General features: G+C 49.1%; 1 protein-coding gene and 1 long non-coding RNA gene across 3 annotated transcripts in view; one reads left to right on the top strand and one right to left on the bottom strand.

Annotated features, from left to right (window-relative positions):
• Positions 1 to 1,647: 1,647 nt before the first annotated feature.
• Positions 1,648 to 4,244, bottom strand: LOC128779088 (uncharacterized). Its single transcript, XR_008425014.1, has 2 exons — positions 3,811 to 4,244; positions 1,648 to 2,631 (listed from the first exon to the last, which is right to left on the bottom strand). It is a non-coding gene; the product is annotated as an uncharacterized LOC128779088 (long non-coding RNA).
• Positions 4,245 to 4,420: 176 nt separating this feature from the next.
• Positions 4,421 to 11,861, top strand: part of ABCB10 (ATP binding cassette subfamily B member 10) — a 34,167-nt gene continuing 26,726 nt past the window's right edge. Inside the window, exon 1 of one of the 2 annotated variants that reach the window (XM_019419072.2) lies at positions 4,421 to 5,246. In XM_019419072.2, the coding sequence (XP_019274617.2) occupies positions 4,730 to 5,246 (517 nt within the window). In that variant the 5' untranslated portion in view covers positions 4,421 to 4,729. The remainder of the gene's footprint in view (positions 5,247 to 11,861) is intronic. The other variant, XM_019419071.2, reaches the window with a different exon arrangement.

Genomic DNA, 11,861 nt, shown 5'->3' with positions numbered 1-11,861 from the left:
CTTTGAATGTTTTTTGTTTTTTTGTTTTTTTGTTGTTTTTTTTTTTTTTTTTTTTTTTTTTTGAGAGAGAGAGAGCGTCAGCAGGGGAGGGGCAGAGAGAGAGGAGACACAGAATACAAAGCTGGCTCCAGGCTCTGACCTGTCAGCACAGAGCCTGATTCAGGACTCAAACCCACAGACCGTGAGATCATGACCTGAGCCAAAGCTGGATGCTTATGCGACTGAGCCACCCAGGTGGCATATTTTTTAATAGACATTGGAAAATCCAAAAAGACACATACCCTAATACCCTGGCCATTCACTTCTCCATAGAGAAAACCACTGTTCCTTGTGTATCCTTGCAAAGATACTCTGTTAATATATGAGTGTGTGTGTGAGTATATATATTTTTATTTTTTACTCAAATAGAGCATACTATACATGCAGCTCTGCACCTTGTTTTTTTCATTGTATGTCTTACGGTATGGTTCCAAATTGGCACGTGTAGAGTTGCCTCATCCTTTCTAAAGATTGCATGGCCTTCCACTGCCTGAATGTACCCCAATTTATTTAACTGATGCCTAATGCTAGACTATAGTTTCCAGGCTTTTTTTAAAAAAATTTTTTAATGTTTATTTTTTTGAGAGAGAGAGAGGGAGAAAATAGGGGAGAGGGAAAGAGAGAGAGGGAGACACAGAATCTGAAGCAGGCTCCAGGCTCTGAGCTGTCAACACAGAGCCCGATGTGGGGCTTGAACCCATGAGCTATAAGATCACGACCTGAGTTGAAGTCGGAAGCTTAACCCATTGAGCCACCCAGGCGCCCCCCCTTCTTTAAATTACTTTTCCAGTCTTTTTCTATTATAAACAATACTGCAATGAATCTTTGTATAAATTTATCATTCCATACATGTGAGAATGTATATAGAATTTAAATTCCTAGAAGTGACACACCCATTGGAATGGCTAAAATCCCAAACAGTGATAACACCAAATTCTGGCAAGGATGTGGAGGAACAGAAGCTCTCATTCATTGCTGGTGGGGATGTGAAACAATGCAGCCACTTTGGAAGACAGTTTGGCAGTTTCTTACAACACCGAACGTACAATCCAGCGATCTCTCTCCTTTGTGTTTACCAAGAAGAGGTAAAAACTTTTGTTCGTATAAAAACCTGCATGTGGATGTTTATAGCATCTTTCTTCATAATTGCCAAAACTTGGAAGGAACCAAGACTTCCTTCTGTAGGTAACTGGATAAACTTCAGTACAGACGAGGGATTATTATTCAGGGCTGGAAAGAAATAAGCTATCAAGCCATGGAATGACATGGAAGAAACTCAAAGGCCATTACTAACTGAAAGGAGCCAATCTGAAAGGCTACATACTGTACATAGGACATTCTGGAAAAAGGCAAAACTATGAAGACAGTAAAAAAGATCAGTGGTTCCTGGGGCGAGAGGGAAGGAGGGATGGATAGGCAAAGCAGAGGATTTTTAGGCAGTGAAACAATTCTGTATGATGTTGTAATGGTGGATACGTGTCCATATACATTCATCCAAATGTACAACACCAAGAGTGAACCCTAATGTTAACTATGGACATCCATCAGTGGACTCGGGTGAGGGTGTTGTTAGTGGGGGGGTGGGGGGGAGGCTGTGCTTGTGTCAAGGCACGGGGCAGGTGGGAAATTCTGTATCTTCCTTTCAATTTTGTTGTGAACCTAAAACTGCTCTGAAAAATAGTCTATTTTTAAAAATCCTGGAAGTGACATTGTGCGATCAAAGGATATATGTATTTACATTGTTAATAGATACAGCAAGTGCTTTCGTGCAGCAACTGACATTTTTCACCAACATGTGGACACCTCACCCTCATCAAGGCAATGCAGTAAAACTTTTTGATCCTTATTCAAATGATTGAGGAGAATCATGGTATCTGCTTGTCATTTTAGTTTTCATGTCTTCTATTATACATCAGATAGGGACACCTGGGTGGCTGAGTTGGTTAAGCGTCCAACTCTTGGGTTTCAGCTCAGGTCACGATCTCAGGGTTGATGAGTTCAAGCCCCGTGTCGGCTCTGGGCTGACAGCTCAGAGTCTGGAGCCTGCTTCGGATTCTGTGTCTCCCTCTCTCTCTGCCCCTCCCCTGCTCGTGCGCTCTCTCTCTCTCAAAAATAAATATTTTTTAAAAATTGATACCCTACTCCTACTCCAATATGGCTTCATCTTACTTTAATTTACTATATCTGCGACCACTCTGTTTCCAAATAAGGTCACATTCTGAGATACCAGGAGTTAGGATTTCAACATATCTTTTTTGGAGGAACACAATTCAACCCATAACAACCTTCCTCTAGAGTCTTTGGGGAGGGGGTGAGAGAGAACGTAAAAGCGAAAGATGCCGAAACCTTCTGCTTACACTGCATTCAGCCTGCCTGAGTCATATTGCTGAGACAGTTACAGCCTCAGCCTTCACTCTAAGCACACAATGCAGAAGAGTTACCAAAAACTTCAATCTGGACTTCAGAGGAATTTACAAAACACTTCTGCCCCATGTAGATTGCACCCCTTCCTGGTTCATGCTTGAGGGAACTGTAGGCTCATCTTTCAGCCGTTGCCTCGCCACTCCGGTCCTTGACTGGATAACCTGCAAGCTTGAATTAAGAGAAAAAGAAATGTACAAAGAAAGGTCAGATGACAGCCCCACCTCCATCCTTATCAGATCAGAGACCTCACACCAGGAAGATTTTTGTTTGCTTCTTGTGCTGCCCATGGGGCGGGGCAGGGCAGGGGTCCTGCTGTCCACATGAGCTCCCTATTCGCCCTTTGAGAGGTACAGGAACCCACAGGTGGAACTGTTCTCGAAGTAATTCCACTGCTCTCAAGTTTCCGTCAAAAGACATCCTTTTTGAATTCAACACCTGTTACCCACTAAACCTATTAAGAGTCTGTCTATTCATGGAAGGCCAGATTTTACTGCTTGGTTCAACCACACCTCTACCAAGAGCCCTTTCTGTCTGTCATTGGTCAGGATTTGGACTTTTGTTGTCTCAGGATTAATGCACAGGCTTTTCTTGCTTTTCTATGGTGTTTTATACTATACCCTGCATCCTAGAATTTAGACACCGATGAGAGGCTAACCTAAGTCATGGTTAACTTGGGTGGGGATTCCATGCTCCCCTGGGTCTAAGAGGTTGGAATTTAGAGGAAGGCATGCTTCCTGCTCACTTCCTGCTCATCAGGGCATTTGAAGCACTATTTAATTCCACACCACCTTTCTATGATCAGTACTTCCTCTCAAAAGTCCTACACTCCTTACCTACCCGGGCCCCAAGTAGGGTGAGGTAAGTGAGGCACTCTCCTGGGGGTGAAACTTAAAGGGGCCTAAAAAGTGTCCGTAATCAAGATAAATAACACTTTCATGCAAAAATAGAATAATTGGCAAAGTAGGCCAGCTGCTAACTGCCTAATTTTGTGAATAAGGTTTTTAGGGGTGGGATTAACGTGGGAGGAGAGAGGCAGGATTGTGCAAATGCAGAAATGCATTTGAAATTTTGATACATTGCTCATGATGGATTTTTTTGCATTAATTTTGATTTTAAAAAATATTGCATTAAAATATTAATCTTGATTATGGGGGTTTAGGGTTTTTTTTCTCGAATCCATACATTTTGCGATTGAAGCACGTGTCTCTCACTAGCCTTACCCTCGTATCGGCTTTGTAAAATTACGAGTCAACAAAAACTCAATCCACCTTCTTCAGCCACGCCTCATACATGTTAGAGAATCAGGCTGGTCCCATCCCTAATCCCCCAGCGTACAGATGCCTGCACCTTTAAGTCTCCTTGCGTCCCGGTGGGTTTTAAGATCCTCTCCTCTGGCTTTCCTTGCACGTGCATTAAAATACTACATTGCATTTAGATTGGTCTTCTGCACTCTCAGCAGCCGGGGTGTCTCGACCATGTGTTTTTGCACTGCGGCTCAGGTTAGGAAATGATCTCTTCCTTTCCTCAAAGTTACCCAATTTCACGGCTCGCCAACCACCTCCTCCAACCACGACGCCTTCCATAACCGCGCTGACCCGCAGCGGTGTCCTCTCCAGCAACGTTCTGCGTCTCAGTCCGTGCTCGGCCCTGGGACGTAGGGTGACAGGACCGGCCCCAGCCAGGGTCGCCGGGGCCGCGGACCCTCCCCGAGCCCAGACCAGCTCGCTGTCGGGCCTCCGCATCCCTTCACCGGTCATCGTGTGATCCGGTCTGCGCGCTCCGCCGAGTCGTCCGGCGTGAGAAAGGGCTCGCAGGCTTTTACGGGAAGGGACTGAGAAGCGCGAAAAAGCTCCCCGCACGATAGTGCGCAGGCGCAGCAGCGCCCGACGCTTTCTTCAGCCCGGTCTTTGGCGCCGCCGGCTCCGCGCCCCGCGCTCGGCAGCCCGGTGGGGGGCGCTGCGGGGAAGGACCCCCGAGGCGGGAGGGGGCTCCTGGGAGGGGGTGTGGGGCGGCGCCCGGGTCGCCGCCCTCGGGGGCGGGGACCCGTGCGGGCGGAGGGCCGCGGCTAGGACGGGCATGGGGCGGGCGCGACCCGGGGCGTGCGCGGGGGCCGGGGGCCCGAGGAGAAGGGTGACGGCGGGTGACAACGGGCGGGGCTGCGGGCGGCGCCGCGTTCACGCCCTCTGCTCGGCCGGGCCGGGAGGGTCCTCGGCCTCTGTGCGCACCGGGCCGGGCAGGCTGAGGCGCACGGGGCGGACGCGGCGCCATGCACGGCCCCCCTGCTTGGCCGCTGCGGCTGCTCGTGTGGCGAAGCCCGGCCGCCAGAACGTGGGCCCCGGGCGCCCGTGTCCCGGGGCCCCGGCCACAGTTGACGGGCCTTTGGCCGGCACGGCCTTGGGGCGCGAGGCCGCGGCTCCTCGGGGATGCCGGAGCCGCGCGAGGCCCGCGCCGCTGGACTAGCGGCTACCCGAGCGGGGGTCCCCGCGGCCCCGGGGGCGGAGCAGGCCTCGCGCGGCTCCTGGGGCTGTGGGCGCGGCCCCCCGGCGCCTGCAGGTGCTGGGGGCTCGCCGGGCCCGGCGCTGCGCGGCTCCCGCGCGCCGGGCTCCCGGGCGGCCCAGCAGTGGCCGCCCGGGTCGGGGACGAGGCCAGGCAGCGCGGGCCGGCTTTGCCTGCGGCCGCGGCGACTCCCAGAGACGACTCGCGAATGCGCTCCGCGGCGGCCAGGCGTTCGGATGCCCGGAAACTTCTAGGGCTGGCGTATCCGGAGCGCGGGAGGCTGGCAGGTAGGGCTTTTTCTCCGTCCGTTCTCTTCCCAACGCTGGTCAGCACCCCTTACAAAGCGCGTGGTCCCGCGACCGCCGAGAGGGGACACCGCGGGGGCTGCAGAGAGACCCTGGGCCACTTGTAACACTGGCTGTAGGGACGGGCTGGCTTCTTACCTGGGGATCTCCACCAAGAAGGGCTGGGTGGAGCGCTCACCTCCCGGTAGCACTGTCGAGCGTTCAGGTTGGCCGAGTTGTGTTTTATGTTTCTCAGCTTGACACATGATACGAGTGGAGCAGTATTTCATTATTGGAAACTTTGGGTCTGTTCTGCTTTGGCATTTGCCAGTATTCTCAGAATGGGCCGCGTCCCCCGCCCCCTTCATTGTGAAATTTATTCTAGCCAAAAATATACCTATTTTGTATTATACACTGATAGTACTTAAAAACATTTTTTGCCTTAGACAAGTTTATTAAACAGCATTTTTTTTTTTTTTTGCTATGTGAAGTAAAACAATCTAAGCCTTTCAGATGTGTCTCATGTGCTTTTTGCCTCCCTCAATGGTAAGCAGGAAGTTACTAGCTCTTCAAAAAAAAATCAAACACTGCCTACCATCAGTGATCTGTAAACTCCAGAAACTTTGAGCAAACTATAGACCAAACCCCAACTAAATCATAATTGAGTAATTTTTTTAAAGAAATAAAAGTGAATGTTTTTAAATGTGTATTTTTTTGAGAGAGAGAGAGCGTGAGCCGGGGGAGGGACAGAGAGGGGGCAGAAGATCTGAAGCAGGCTTCTTGCTGTCTGCACAGAGCCTGACTTGGGGCTGAACCCACTAATCGAGGGATCACGACCTGAGCCAAAGGCAGGCACTCAGCCGACTGAGCCACCCAGGCGCCCCGAAATGAATGTTTCAGAACAATTTTCTATAGCTCCTCGTTTTTCACCATAATTCAGGAAATGTTGGCCTTTTAAGATTTAAAAGTTTCTGAGATTTCCCTAAATCTTCATTTCTTTAATAAATATTTATTGAGCCCCCCTCAGTGTCTGGTGGGCCATGGGGTTGCGTGGGTGAGCAGAAAGAAACACAGTTCCTGTTCCTCCTAGGGCTTTCAGCTTAGTGGGGAAGAAACATAAATGAAATAATCATATGACTGGAGAGAAAACTGCAACCGTGATGAGGGCTTGGGATCGAGGCCTGTGAGGTTGTCAGATGCAGCCCTTGAAACAGTGAGAATCCCACACGCTTTGCCGCAAATCCACTGCTTTAGAAAAGATTTTCCAAGAGAGTCATTTGCAATGTAGGGCAGGTTGGTGCTATGGAGGAGGGCAGCTAGGGAGAGAATGTTTCTCTTCTTACTGTTGAAGCTTAGGGGAATTCTTGGTATCACGGAGGTAGACAGAATTTATGTCATGGCTCAGTTGATTGTATGTAGATTTTGATGGAAATAAAGATCTTTTACTCTATTAAAAGAACATTTTGAGGGGCGCCTGGGTGGCTTGGTCGGTTAAGCGTCCGACTTCGGCTCAGGTCATGATCTCACAGTCTGTGAGTTCGAGCCCCGCGTCGGGCTCTGTGCTGACAGCTCAGAGCCTGGAGCCTGTTTCAGATTCTGTGTCTCCCTCTCTCTCTGACCCTCCCCTGTTCATGCTCTGTCTCTCTCTGTCTCAAAAATAAATAAACGTTAAAAAAAAATTTTTTTTTTAAAAAAGAACATTTTGAGACTGGAAGATCCCACTGGACTGTGAGCTGCTTGAGAATGGCGCTGGGTCTAATTCTGTCTAGTTCTTAGCATGTGTGCTGCCTAGAGCAGGGGCTCCGAGTGCCTCAGGTGGAAGAATAAATAATGGTACAACCAGGCCCAGATTGAGGCCCAAATGTAGAGACCCTGAACCCTACAGGGTGTGTCTGCCATTCCCATATGCAACTCAAAGTAAGTGCCAGGAAAACCAGGGTTTTTTAAAGTTTATTTATTTATTAAGAGAGAGAGAGAGAGAGCGTGCGAGTGAGTGGGGGAAGGGCAGAGAGCGAGGGAGAGAGAGAAGCCCCAGCAGGCTCCACGCTGTCAGCACAGAGCCCCACGTGGGGCTCGATCTCACAAACCGTGAGACGACCTGCGCCGGAACCAAGAGTTGGACACGTAACCGGCTGAGCCACCCGGGTGCCCAGTTTTGTTTTCTTTCTGAGATATGAGGCGCTGAGAAGGTTTTTTAGGTGCCAGGCTTTGCTGGTGCCCACGTGGGCTCGGCACCATGGGTAGCCTCACCCCGCATCTCGCGTGCCCATCATCCCTGTACCTTCTTACTCTGTTCCCACATGTCCCACCACGCTGGTATGTGGAGAAGTAAAGCAAGGGCTGCACCGCCTTTTATTATAAGAAGAGCTGGTTTGATCTGCCTCGCTGAATAATTGTGAACATTTAATCCGAGAAAGGCTGAGGTTGGTTCACTAATTCTTCTAAACGGACAATCAGCACGTGTTGTACCTTATGAGGAAATCTGATGAAAAACCCTTACTAGGACATACGGTTTCCTTAAAAGTCATTGTGTATGATATATTGAAGCCAATCTGGATGTTGGCATTTGTGGGATTAAAAGGAAGTGGGGTGTCCTGTCGTCATTAATTTGTAACTTATCATCATAAGGGCAGCCTCAGATGTTGGCACAGCTCTTCGAAATGCTACAGATAATGGGGCGCCTGGGTGGCGCAGTCGGTTAAGCGTCCGACTTCAGCCAGGTCACGATCTCACGGTCCGTGAGTTCGAGCCCCGTGTCAGGCTCTGGGCTGATGGCTCAGAGCCTGGAGCCTGTTTCCGATTCTGTGTCTCCCTCTCTCTCTGTCCCTCCCCCGTTCATGCTCTGTCTCTCTCTGTCCCAAAAATAAATAAACGTTGAAAAAAAAAATTTTAAAAAAAGAAATGCTACAGATAAGGAGCTGTGTGCGTGTGTGCGCGCTCATGTGTGTGTTATAATCAAGAGACCAAAAAAAAAAACCCGAGCTGCAGAGAAGGAATTCCAATGTTAACATGCTGGTTTTTAGGAAAACAAACGCAAACGTCCTTTTTTAACAATTCAGCCGTACATCTGATTAACGACATTTTCCTCTGTCTTCAGCAATTTGCTGAGTATGCCACCTGAAGTGCGTGACCGGGAAAGTTGGATCTTAAGTAATTTGTGTCAGAAACTGTAACATCAGGGTCTGCTATTTGAACTGTTTCCAGATGTGTGTGTGCAGAGAGCGGTCGTAGCGTCACCCACCTCTCCCCCCCCCCCCAGGTCTTCTAGAGGCACTGCAGCCCCTCACCGGCCCCTGTGCCCCCTCCCCTGCTACCCACTTGCTAGAGGAACCCGCAGCCCATCTTCCTACAGCTGTGGCCCACAGCGGTGCTCTCCGGTCTCACTGATAACTCTTCCTCTTATCCCCTTGGCCAGAAGGAGTCTTCAGAGATACAGGAGCTCACGGAGGAGCCCCTAGTGGACTGCTGGGATAAGAAGTCATTTGTCAGAGCCCCTTGCTGCGCCTGGCAGATAGAGGGGGGCGGTGGAGGGCTCTGACCATCCCATTGAGTTAGGGGCAGGGAGCACTGCGTGAGCTGATCTCAGCCGTGAGGTGTGTGGGCCGTTGGGGTCCTGTGGGGTCGTGACCACAGTGCCAACCTGGAGGTGCACACAGAGACACCTTGCCAGGCAGGTTCCCGGTTACACTGTGCAAGATACACCACACCCCTCCACCCACACCGTTCAGTTGAGGCCTCTGTGGAGGACCTGGGAGGGTGCCTCTCACTTAAAATACTGATAAGGGCTGTGTGCTTTGAGATTAGGGCCATTCTGAGAACCCCATGCCCACCGGGAGCTTTTGCTGAATGTATAAGTTATATTTTATGAAGTGACCAAAAACAATGAAGTGATAAAGCCAGTGAATACGGTAAACAAGGAGCGGATGAGCCGTGCTGAGAGCGACTATTCCCTGAAGTCCCCAGTCAGGACAGAGGCTCTGACAAGGACAGTACTAACTGGCACATGAGGCTGTACCTTTGAAATGGGGATTGCTCCAGAAAGCGGGGGATGTTTGTTTGCTCTGGAGACACCATATATCAGAGAACGCCTTAACGTTCTGTAGCTGTGCTATGAAACGTGTTAGCATTGATTTAAGTGGAAAATGCATACCAGATTTTAAAAGAACTTGGTATGAAGAAAAAAAAAGTGAAGTATCATTGTAGGGTTCGCTATTATTTTTATGTAGATTACATGTTGTTGAATAACTTGGATATATTGGATCAAGTGTGTTGTTAAAATTAATCCTACCCACTCCCTTTTACTCTTTTAATGTGGCGATTAGAAGATTTAAAATGACATAGGTGGCTCAGTCGGTTAAGCGTCCGACTTCAGCTCAGGTCGTGATCTCGCGGTCCATGAGTTCGAGCCCCACGTCGGGCTTTGTGCTGACAGCTCGGAGCCTGGAGCACCTGCTTCGGATTCTGGGTCTCCCTCTCTCTCTGCCCCTCCCCCACTGGTGCTCTGTCTCTGTCTCTCTGTCTCTCTCTCTCAAAAATAAATAAACAAAAAAAATAATAAAATTACATAGGTGGCCGTCATGTCCACTGAGCAGAGAGTACTGGAGGCAAAGGCAGCCCCCCCCCCCCATTGCAAATATGACCCAGATGCCTCAGTCTTCAGCGCGTGCTGACAGTCTGGAAGGTCTTTGTTCTGCATGAACCTAAGAAGTTTCCTAAATGCTCTGCTTCCTGCTAGTCTGCCAGCCCCTCGCGTCTTCACTTCCTTCCCTATCCAGTTTAGATGCCAGGCTTCTTCACCTCACCCTCGAACCTGGAGTATCTTCTACTTCTTTGTTCCCCATGGTACCCACCTTGCATCCACGGAAATGTCTCCCAGATGCCTGAAAACTCAACATGGCCAAAATCCAAAGTTGCCTTCCTCCCCCAAACTGCCTTTTCTGCTGCCACTTCTCTCAGAGAGTGGGCTGCTGTGTGAACCCCTTTGCCAAAGCCAGAGACATTCTTGACTCCTTGTGATGAGGACAACGGAAGTGATATCTACTATGTATTGTTTGCTAGATATCGGGCACCATACCAGATGCTTTACATGTATGTACTGAATTTTCTCCTTGTGGTATCTCTATGAAAGAGGTATTATTTTTATTGCCATTTTACAGATGAAGAAACTGAGGCACAGAGAGGTTGAGTGACTCACTGAAGGTCCAACAGCTAGATGGCAGAGCTAGGTCTCAGTTTAGAACCTACCCGCCTAACACGCTTCCCAAATCCGGTCAATTCTCGGGTCCTCTGGAGCCTCGTTCCTAAAAACATCTCCAGTCCTTGTCACCTTCCTTGTCCCCTCTGTCCCCACCCTAGTTCCCCCAGTCCCCCTTGCCTGAAACCCTGGAACACCACGCCCTAAGCAGTCTCCGTCTGCGGTCATGCTGGCCTCCAGTTCTCTCCTTTCACTCTGCAGCCAGAGCGGGACATTTAAAATGCAAAGCTGCCTGTAGCACTCGCCAGCCTAAAGCCCTCTGACAGCCTGCCATACTGCAAATTCCCTGTTCCACTTCATAATCTGGAGCCCCCCACCTCTCCACTTTATTTCTCAGGGCTGCTTTTGTGTCACGAGGTCCCTATTCCAGCTCTGTCCTGCAGCCCTTCTGGTGCTTCCTGGCCTGCCCCAACCCCAGGCTCATGCCGATTTCTCTGCTTGGAATGTAGGAAGAAGAGGAAGGCTTTGTGTCAGAACAGGGTTCTGTACTATATGAACTGGGTGACCTTGGGCAAGCGCCCTCACCTCTTTGCTGGAGTTGCCTCTAAAATAATGAGGGTAAGAGGGGCGCTGGGAAGATTCAAGGAGATAATGCCTATCAGAGGCTTCAGATCGTGGTGGGGGCTCGTTTTTGTGCTTCGTCTTTAGTCCTGGAACGACACTGGGGATAGCTGTACCGGCCTGATGGTCAGATGCGTCACTAAAAGATTGGTTCTATGTCCAGCAGCTGGGGGTCATGCTGTACAGCTTCTTCCACCCACCCCAAAACCTCTGTGCTTTCATGAGTAAACTCTGCATTTTAGGATTTCTTCCCTCCTCCCTTTGAAGAATATTTCTTGCACTTTTTGGATGCCGTGGTTCAGTAGAACGAGGATAATAGGAAGATACCTGAAGAAATCTGTCAAGAGATACATAACAGTTGCTGGGTCCCATCAGGCAAGAAGCTTAACCATGGAAAGCAGTTGAAGAATTTCAGAAGGGTTGCGGTGTCCTTGGCATGTTGGGTTTAGGGAGGAATCTGGAATGATAGTTCTGGTTCAAATCTAAATTATTCACTAATGTCAAAGACAGTGGTATGTAGGGAAGACGTCCATTAAAAAGAATCCATCTAACTGAAAGCTGAAAAAATCTTTTATTTTACTTTTGTCTACGTTCATTTACTTTTGTCTATTTTATTTTACTTTTGTGTCCTGCATTGTAGGAGAAGGACATAAATGGCAATAAAACAGGCTGATAATCTTTTTTTTTTTTAATTAAAAGGAAAAAGGGGATATCCTGGAATGAGTTTGGATTCAACTAAATTCTTTCCTCTTCGTAATCATTATTATGACTGTGTCAGAACTCGGGTTCAGAATCTAAATCAT

Source organism: Panthera pardus, unplaced genomic scaffold (genome assembly GCF_024362965.1).
Source record: "Panthera pardus isolate Hobbes unplaced genomic scaffold, ASM2436296v1 HiC_scaffold_22, whole genome shotgun sequence".
In the NCBI taxonomy this organism is placed as follows: domain Eukaryota; kingdom Metazoa; phylum Chordata; class Mammalia; order Carnivora; family Felidae; genus Panthera; species Panthera pardus.
The sequence above is the reverse complement of the archived record's forward strand: the minus strand, read 5'-3'. Positions and strand labels throughout refer to the sequence as shown.